The following is a 10,570-nucleotide window of genomic DNA, read 5'->3' as shown; positions in this document are numbered from 1 at the left end:
TGAAACTGAAAAAAATATTTTAAGGAATTTAAAAAAAAAAGTTATATAGGCAACTTTTGATTAGATTAATCTTGCAGAGTTCTACCAAAGCAATCTTGTTTCTTCATAAGTATAATCAGGCTATCAAATAATTTGGTTGATAACTTAATTGAAGTTTGAACAAATGGACATTGCTTAGTTTGATTTTTATACGACCGCAAATTTTGAAAAAATTTTCGTCGTATATTGCTATCACGTTGGCGTCGTCATCGTCGTTGTCGTTGTCGTCGTCGTCGTCGTCGTCCGAATACTTTCAGTTTTCGCACTCTAACTTTAGTAAAAGTGAATATAAATCTATAAAATTTTATCACAAGGTTTATGACCACAAAAGGAAGGTTGGTATTGATTTTGGGAGTTTTGGTTCCAACATTTTAGGAATTAGGGGCCAAAAAGGGCCCAAATAAGCATTTTCTTGGTTTTCGCACTATAACTTTAGTTTAAGTTAATAGAAATCTATGAAATTTTGACACAAGGTTAATGACCACAAAAGAAAGGTAAGGATTGATTTTGGGAGTTTTGGTTTCAACAGTGTAGGAATTAGGGGCCAAAAAAGGGCCCAAATAAGCATTATTCTTGGTTTTCGCACAATAACTTTAGTTTAAGTAAATAGAAAATAATGAAATTTAAACACCATGTTTATGACCACAAAAGGAAGGTTGGTATTGATTTTGGGAGTTTAGGTCCCAACAGTTTAGGAATTAGGGGCCAAAAAGGGACCCAAATAAACATGTTCTTGGTTTTCGCACCATAACTTTAGTATAAGTAAATAGAAATCTATGAAATTTAAACACAAGGTTTATGACCATAAAAGGAAGGTTGGTAATGATTTTGGGAGTTTTGGTCCCAACAGTTTAGGAATAAGGGGCCCAAAAGGTCCAAAATTAAACTTTGTTTGATTTCATCAAAATTGAATAATTGGGGTTCTTTGATATGCCGAATCTAACTGTGTATGTAGATTTTTAACTTTTGGTCACGTCTTCAAATTGGTCTACATTAAGGTCCAAAGGGTCCAAAATTAAACTTCCTTTGATTTTGACAAAAAATTAATCGGTTGGGTTCTTTGATATGCTGAATCTAAAAATGTACTTAGATTCTTGATTTTCGGCCCAGTTTTCAAGTTGGTCCAAATCGGGGTCCAAAATTAAACTTTGTTTGATTTCATCAAAAATTGAATAAATGGGGTTCTTTGATATGCCAAATCTAACTGTGTATGTAGATTCCTCATTTTTTGTATTGTTTTCAAATTGGTCTACATTAAAGTCCAAAGGGTCCAAAATTAAACTTAGTTTGATTTTAACAAAAATTGAAATCTTGGGGTTCTTTGATATGCTGATTATGGGCCCAGTTTTCAAGTTGGTCCAAATCAGGATCTAAAATTATTATATTAAGTTGTGTGCAATAGCAAGTCTTTTCAATTGCACAGTATTGCGCAATGGCAAGAAATATCTTATTGCAAAATATTGTGAAATAGCAATTTTGTTTTTAATTAGAGTTATCTTTCTTTGTCCAGAATAGTAAGCAAGAAATATCTAATTGTAAGAATTTTTTTTATTTGGAGTTATCTTTCTTTGTCCAGAATCAACTTAAATCTTTGTTATATATACAATATACAATGTATATTCACTTTTTACTACCAACTGATAAATTAAAATAATCTTTACCATTCAGTGATAACAAGCAGTTTTTTTACATCTTAATATTTTATGATGTATTTAAATGAGTAGTAATTGTTGCAATCTCCATTAGAAATTTTAATTGAGATTAGTTTTGGAATAAGGGAAAGGGGGAGGTGATTAAAAAAAATGGGTTCAATTTTCTCATTTGAAATTTCATAAATAAAAAGAAAATTTCTTCAAACATTTTTTTGAGAGGAATAATATTCAACAGCATAGTGAATTGCTCTAAGAGAAAACAAAAAAAATAATTTCATTAGAACACATTCATTCTGTGTCAGAAACCTATGCTGTGTCAACTATTTAATCACAATCCAAATTTAGAGATGAATCCAGCTTGAATGTTGTGTCCATACTTGCCCCAACCGTTCAGGGTTCAACCTCTGCGGTCGTATAAAGCTACGCCCTGCGGAGCATCTGGTTGTTGCATAAATTTATTGTCATTTGTATTTTAAATTGTTTATCCATTTTTATTTTTTTTAAATAATCTATCGGTTGTAGTGGTTAGATATTTCACATATACAGAGTAGTATAGTTGATAAACATGAATTCTTTAATTTCAAAATTCATATCTTAAGAAAAAAAATTACCTTGTTTTGAGATTTCCTCTATAATTGAGACTCACCTAAACAATATCTTGTCATAAGATGCTGTTTATGGAAGATACATTTAAATAATGTGAGGCTATATATTTTGTTGCTAATATTGAATTTTACCAACCAAGCTATATGAACTGGCCTTTTCTGTTAAATATTCGTAATATAATATACATGTCATTAAGAAGATGTTTATGAAACCACACTCACTCACTCACTCACTCACTCACTGTGACAACCATATTTAATGAAATGTTTGCTCAAAAAGTGGCTATCAAGATATTGATGATAAAAAGTTGCCTAATTTTAATTAAATGGAAGATTTTCATATTGGCTCCTTTTAAACCATGCATGGTTTATTCTGTGGAAAGAAGAATAAATTTTTCAGAATTCAAAGGGAAATAATGGATTATTTTCAATTTTTATTGACTTTGGTGGATTAAGATGAGGTTTAGTCATCATACTGTACAGACAAGAAGATATGCTGACCAGTCTACATAAAATGATTATATATTTTTTGTTTTGGTTTATTATCTCCTTGATATCTATATATCCCTTTTTACCATGTTTAGCATGTGTTCATATTTACACACTTCATGTAATAGTCCAGTCAAACTAAGAGTTTTAACCTCAAACAAATTGCAACAGAAAATGTTTTAGCTCTAATCTATAGCATTATGCCCTTTATATACACAGAAAAAAGTCCCATAATGTCTTAAAAAACTCAAAATCAGCATATTTAATTTGCTATGGAAATTAACATTGGAAGGGGAGATAACTTTTGCAAAAATGATACTTTTTTGGTCAGTTTTTTGTTGTTTTTCTTGAAATTTATGTAAAGTAGATTGATACTTTGATGGGGTTATAAGTTTGTATTTGACTAAAATTATATAATCTTCTGCTCATAAAATGTACAAAACCACAGTGTTATGGGTAGTTTTATTTTTTCCATGCATTTTCATAAAAGAAATTGCAAATTAGAAGCTTTGTAACCTTTTTGAAAAAATAATGTGAAAAATTGGTATCGTTTATATCTGTTTATCATATTTATTCAGCAACTTACTTATCTAAAGAAACTTTAAACCCCAAAGAGAAGAATACATGCTTAATTATTTTTATTTTATTTGAGATTCTTTACCTTGACATGTTGAAAAAATCAATAAATGGTTAACTAATGAATTACGAAATCTAGATAATAACTTGATAAAATATATAAAAACACCTTTAGAGTTGTTTGTTGTACTCTAAAGACCGCTAAAAAAATCAGGAATCAATACATTCTGATGAATAGAAGCGGTAAAGTTATAATTTTGTATCAATTTTTATTGATATTTTTGCCTTTTTTGCAAGAGTTATCTCCCTTTTCAATGCAAATCTCCATAGGAATTTTAATTGGTGATTTTTTTATAAGTCTTCCTCAAGTTAGATTTTATGTGACTTTTTTCTGTGTATATTTGAGGTATAATGCTAAAGATTAAAACTTTAAAATCTTCTGTTGCAATTACTTTCTGGTTAGGGTCAAATTTATGCTAGATTGACTGGACTATAAAAGCTTCTTGATTTCCTTGCTGCCTTGGGCTGTTTTCTGCTCTATGGTCAAGTTGTTATCTCTTTTACACATTCTATGTTTCCAGTCTCTTTTCTAAAGCTCTAAAATAAATCAACAAATATCTACATCAACAATTGTATTGAATATGATTGAGAAGTGATTGGGGAATATGTTTATAAGGAACATACCCGTAGCCAGGGCCAGGGGGTTCTGGGCATTTCAGACCCCCCCCCCCCTTGAAAACAAATAAGCACTGTTAAAGTCAATGTTCTGTTCGAATTGTGACTGTAAAAGTCGAGTTGGTGAGTCCAACGACCCCCCCCCCCCCCCCTTTGGAAATTCCTGGCTACGGGCCTGAGGAACATTGTACATGTAATCAAATATTCCAAATAGGTTCCTGTTTTTTTAAGAGGAAAATAGGTATGATAATGAAGCTTGCACAAGGATGACATTTATATAAAGAATGGAACTACTTGTTTATTTTTTTGTGTTTTGAAATATTTTTGAAGAGTGCATTTTGAAATATGATTAGAAAATATGTAAATAATATTAATCAATAATGTGTGACTTCCCCGATAAAAAAATTATGAAATACACGTCCAATCTTATATTATTTGTCAAGACATGCTTTAATTGATCTTTTTAATGTTTCTTCTGGTATAGTAACTTAGAATAATAAGCTGGGATTATGTGTTAACTAATGTTTCAAGAATGTTTGAATTTATATCATTCAGACAATTTTTTTATTAACAGTATAGCTATATAGAAACCATGCATTCAGTGCCACTTTTGTAACATGTTTGGTTTATATTATAATTGTATTATTATTAAGATGTTATGCATGTTAGGGGTAACTATAGCTTTATTTCTGGCCTTAAATTCTTTGATTATTTTGAGAAAAGTTTGGTATGATCTTATTAATTCAGCATTTATATATATATATATATCTGTATTTCTGTCATATCTGTGTTAATGTTGAGGAAAAATCAATGAATATTAAACCAGAGACATATATGAATACATATTAGTATATATGTGTCTGATTAAACAAACCTATTTGTTTGGCTAATTTTCTGATTTATATATAACCACATATTTCTAAAGGTAGATATTGATTATCAACAATACATACATGTACATGTACATATCTATTTTTAGAACAGTCACAAGGTAACATTTAAAAATTGAAATGGCTGAATTAACATCAAGTAGACAATTAATCCTTAAAGGGGATAGTTTAGGAAGTAAGTCAACCATGAAAGTTAAAATTAATCTCCTCAATATATATATATTTGGATTTTGATATAGGATATTCATATTGTAAAATAGTTGTGATTTTAGAAAGGGTTATCAGAAGTGTTCATCTCTTTAATTATTCATTTCTTGCACATTATAAGTAACATGGTTCGCTACTGACCCTGTACGGATCCATAGAGTTAGTAAAATCCATAGGGGGTGAGGTCGGAGGTTGAGTCCCCTATGAATTTTATTTACCCTCCATGGATAGGTAGGGGATCAGTAGTTAACCGTACAACGAATTTATCGCACACTAGACTGTTTCTGCTGCATTTTTGTTGAAAAATAAACAATGATACACAACAACATTAATAGATGACGTCACCATTAACGCTTCACGAACCCCCTATGAAATTTACTAACCCCATACGGTCTCATAGGGGGTCACCATGTGACGACGTTAAACCAATCACAACGTGATAATTTACCCTGGGTGTGATAAATTCTATTATACTGTGAATTCATTAATATTCATTTGATAATAGTTTTTCATGGAATTTGTGGGTACAGGAATACCACAAATTTAAGTTCAACTTATAAAAAATTCTATAAAGGGATTATTGAAGAGTTTACCAAAACCGCAAAATTAAATATCCATGAAATTGCTAGTTTTCCTCAAACCACAAAAAAATTGGTACCCATTAATATAAATGAGTCCATGGCCATATACATGTAGTACAATGTAGAACCTGACACTAAGGTGTTCTCACTATATAGTAAATCACCTGCTAACAATTGGGTCAGCTTGAGAGGCTGCGACCTATTTACAGATCTGGTTTAAAAACAGTAATTTTTTTAATTATTTTTCCTCTCAGTTTTAACCATACCTTTCTTTATAATATACTCTGTTTGATGTACTAAATGATTGTGCAGTTGACATCATATTCATGAAGAAGTTCTTTCTTTTAGCTAGGCAGGGCATTCTACAAGAGCTGGGCAATGCCCTAGCTTTAATGTTGAAAGTCGTAGTCTACTAACAAGAGTATTGATAGCAATAAGAAATATCCCCTCCTATAATGATTCCCCTTCAGTCCTTAATTCAAACTGAAAATTAAAGGAAATTACCTGTTTTGACTTTTCTGACAAAATATTTAAAGCATGAGGCCATTTTTTAAAATAACTTTTGGATTCATATAGCATTAAACATGCATGGCTTTATTTTCTAATCGATTGTAAAACTCCTGCTACAGGTCAGTAGCTCTTGTTGGACACTCTGCATAGGCACTTGTTTCTATTCATTGGAAGGTGGACTATCCATATACCTTTATAGTTGACCTTACCACGGATAGAAACAAGTGCCTGGGAAACTCTGGCTTCCTCTGCCAATTAAAACTGAATGCCACTTTAAATAGCCTAACAGTGGCAGATCTAGAAATTTTCATAAGTTGGCACCCACTGGCTGCCTAAGAGGCTGGGCCACTCCCGTCACGCTTCAGTGATTCCCGAAATAATCAAGTTTTTTTCTCTGCCTAAGTGCTAGCTATTGGCACTAATAACACCAATCAATCAGTTGGTTAAAGCATTGAAGTATTATACTTGACTTCCATGGTCTGTCATAACTGTTCATAGAAACTGTGTTTTAAAATCAAATTATTTTAAATACTATTAAATAAGTCATTATGCAAATTTTTATTCAGCAGAAAAGGATGCACGATTGATATTGGAAACCTTATTTTCTTTAAATTAGAATACCAGGTAGTATGTATAAATATATGGAAAATATAAACATAACTAGCCACCCATGAACATCATTCTTTTTATAGTAAAATCAACCATGTAGGTTAATTAATTATAGATAAAACAGTAAATAATTACAAGTAGGGTTATAATCTAACAAAAGATAGAAAACCAATAATTGTAAGTAAGACAAAGTGTTTATAGACAAACCTCAGGATGTGGAATTGATTCCTCTCTTAGACACTGTTGTTGAATTTATACAAGTCATGAATGGTTGCATTTAAATACATTCAAGTTCAAAATGTGTGACATTTTAAATAAGTAGTCAGTATTTTAAATCCGCTAAGTAATATTTTATTTCATTTATATTTGGAGATATTTAACATTGTCTATTGAAAATGACCTGAGTATGTTGTAAACATATGTGAACTGTGTTAATGAGTGAAGAATTTGAATATATTTCAAAACTGTTTCTTTTGGTGGATTGAAAAAAGATATAGAGTTTGATGTTGTGGATTGTGGATGAGGATTTTAGTTTGAATTGAACATGGCTTTGAATGTTCGTTCTGGTCATGGGTCAACTCTGCCCATTTTTCGTGAAGGCAGTGGGCTAGTTCAGGGTTTACAAAGTGTGGGGATACCAAAGGAACAGAATGGTAACCATGGTGATAACCCTTATGTGACCTATGTAAATGTGAATAAATTCGAAAACAATTGGGAGGATTTAGATGATGAATTTTCCAGTAAGGAAATATTTGACACAAATGCATCAGAACAACCTGTTAGAACAACTGCAAAGGATCAGACTAGACCAAGACAACGAGAAGAAACATTTTATAGTGAACAGGAAGTTCCCACTGTTCCAGTTCATGTTGACCCGTCTAATAACTGGACATGGCAACCCACGCGTGATCATGAAAAATCTGAACAGGAAAGTTTTTCTCTGGAAAGTTACAAAATTCAAAGTAGACCAAGACAGATGGAAGAGACCTTTTATACTGAACCAGGTGTTCCATCTGTGATGAACAAGTCATCCTCTGATTGGACACAATCTGTCATGAAAGGTCAAGGTTATTTGGAACAAGAAATCTTAGGGACTACCAATGTGAAAAAAGAAACTTCTAATGCTACTGACCACAGTAGATCTAGAAAAAGTGATTTATTTCCATTAGTGAAAGATGCGTCTTCTGTTGATTCGACACAGCCTTGTTCACAAGGTCAAGGTTATTTTGAACAAGAAAAATTACCTATAGACACAGCTGATGTGAACATGGAATCAGCTTACAACTTAAGGAACAGATTTGAGGGGAAAATATTTGAAACTCGAAAATTTCATTCAAGTGGTAGGTAGTTGTGAATGTATTAAAAATGTTGGGGAAAAACAATTTTTTTTATCCCTTTTTTCTCATTTTTGTCTGGTTGAATATAACTCACTTCACTCTTCTTATGGAGTCACAGTTATGATCAAGATATAACTCTTACATGTTAATGGTTTTCATAGGCGGATCCAGGGTGGCCCTGGGGGCCCTGCCCCCCCACTTTTCGTGGGAAAAATTGGTTGATTATATAGGGAATCATTGAAGCATGACTGGTGTGCCCCCCCCCCCCCCCCCCCCCCCTTTAGGTCAGTCAGTGGGCCCCCCTTTAGGAAAAGTTCTGGATCCGCCACTGGTTTTGTTATTTAATTTTGCCATGTGATTATAGACTTTATGAATTGATTTTCCTCTAAGTTCAGTATTTTTGTGATTTTACTTTTTGTTTTATAACTTTTTTTTTTGTCTTGACCCACAATTTAGCTTACATTATATGAAGTCACAATTATTTCATGGATTGTGATTAAGATATATATTAACTGATGGCAATTATTATTATATATACAATTTACAGACTTTTCTCCAGCAATTTTGAAAGGATAATTTTTAGGTGCATATAAATGTATCATCATTTGAAAGATATCTGGAAAATATCTGTTTGTAAATAAAGTGGTTGTCAGTGGATTTTCTCAACAGATTAATAGATTTATTCTGGATGACTTCACAATTATTGAAGAAATATGTTATAAATAGATGCAATACAATATTGAAATTGAAACTAGATATCATGGATGAAAAGAAGCTGTATGCATGAGTGATTAGTTAATTATAGACTATATAATACTGTTTACAGACTGTAATGTCATCACCATACATTGTAGGACTTATATAACTTAAAGACTTCCACCATTCATTTTGTTGTGTGTGTGTAGAAAAGTCTCAGGATTATCTAAACAAAACAACATATTTTTCAATATCATACAGGATCCAGAATGATTTTTAATATTTATGTTTTTATTGGTGTTTTTTTCTCATTTTCAATTATTTGAAACACATTTCCCCCCTAAGACCAATTAAGAACAAACAATTTATTACAAAAAAAGCCACACCTTACTATAAGTGAATAATGGCCTGTGTCTTATCATAGATGTATTACATCTATGATCTAAAAGTATAGTACTGCAAATATGATATATAATAGATGCAAGGTATATAAGAACTGGTGCTATTTCCCCCTTTTATTGTTCTTCTTTTACTTCTGTGAAATTAACAATATAGAGGGGACCTTAGTCTCATTTGTTGCCTGTGTCCCATTAATGAGTCTTACAAATCAAACAATTTGCTGTCTGAGGCCCCATATTGACCCCCTTTAGTTTAATCTTGTTGTCTATGACCAGATGTAGAGCCAAACATTTTGCTGTCAGAGACCCCCTTTTGACCCCCTTCAGTTTAATCTAGTTGTCTATGACCAGATGTAGAGCCAAACATTTTGCTGTCAGAGGTCCCCTATTGACCCCCTTCAGTTTAATCTAGTTGTCTATGACCAGATGTAGAGCCAAACATTTTGCTGTCAGAGACCCCCTTTTGACCCCCTTCAGTTTAATCTTGTTGTCTCTGACCAGATGTAGAGCCTCTTTATATCAACAGTTCTATGAATTAATTGATCCCATGCCATTTCCCATCACTATTTGTTGTTTTATTGCAAATTGATTTCTCTTCAAGTAGATGATGAAATAAGATTTAGGACAATATCTGTTGTGAAAATTTTTCATAGATAAACAAGTGAGTATTGTTTTTAGAAAAAATTAATTTTAAATTTAAAAAAAATGCATTTTATTAAGTAATGCCGGGGGAATGAAATCTAACAAATTTATGTGATCTTGTAAACCTCATGGCATTGTATATATGTTTTCTTGGCAAGATTTTATCAATCTGAGAAGTACTATTACAGAAATTACTGTTGGTAATGTGAGGGTTGAAAATGTACAGTGGAGGGTTTTTTGTTTTTTTTTCTGTTTCAGTGGTATTATAATGTCTGTTCTTTTAAGACTTCTTTATTTTTATCTCTACATTTTTTTTCATTTTTGCACTGTTGATCTCTCAAGTAATCATGGTAAAAGCTGGAAAACTAAATTTTGTTTTAACTAGCTGTTTGCTTTCATTAATAATGCTGAAAAACTGTATTTTCTTTCAGCTGGTTAATTTCTTTAAATTTTTTACAAAATGAAGCTGTTGCAATTATTCAACATGCATTCATAATTGTGTTTATTGTTAGATTTGTGTGCGTTTCAATCCTTACTTTAGAAGTAAAATAAAATTTACAAAAATACAAAATGAAAGATTCAGTGATTACCTATATAATCCACCAAAGGGGTGCCAGGGCTGTGACTGTCTTTCAGTCCATCAATCCATCCATTCGTCAGTTCA

At 31.8% G+C, this 10,570-nt stretch overlaps 1 protein-coding gene across 2 annotated transcripts in view; it reads left to right on the top strand.

Moving 5' to 3' along the window:
* The first annotated feature begins 7,034 nt into the window (after window positions 1–7,034).
* Window positions 7,035–10,570, top strand: part of LOC134707739 (uncharacterized) — a 30,867-nt gene continuing 27,331 nt past the window's right edge. The window contains exon 1 of one of the 2 annotated variants that reach the window (XM_063567761.1): window positions 7,035–8,173. In XM_063567761.1, the coding sequence (XP_063423831.1) occupies window positions 7,378–8,173 (796 nt within the window). In that variant the 5' untranslated portion in view covers window positions 7,035–7,377. The remainder of the gene's footprint in view (window positions 8,174–10,570) is intronic. The other variant, XM_063567760.1, reaches the window with a different exon arrangement.

The sequence above is a fragment of the Mytilus trossulus genome, chromosome 2 (assembly GCF_036588685.1).
Source record: "Mytilus trossulus isolate FHL-02 chromosome 2, PNRI_Mtr1.1.1.hap1, whole genome shotgun sequence".
NCBI classification, from domain to species: Eukaryota; Metazoa; Mollusca; class Bivalvia; order Mytilida; family Mytilidae; genus Mytilus; species Mytilus trossulus.
Note: the sequence above shows the minus strand (reverse complement) of the source record. Positions and strands in the feature narration are given on the sequence as shown.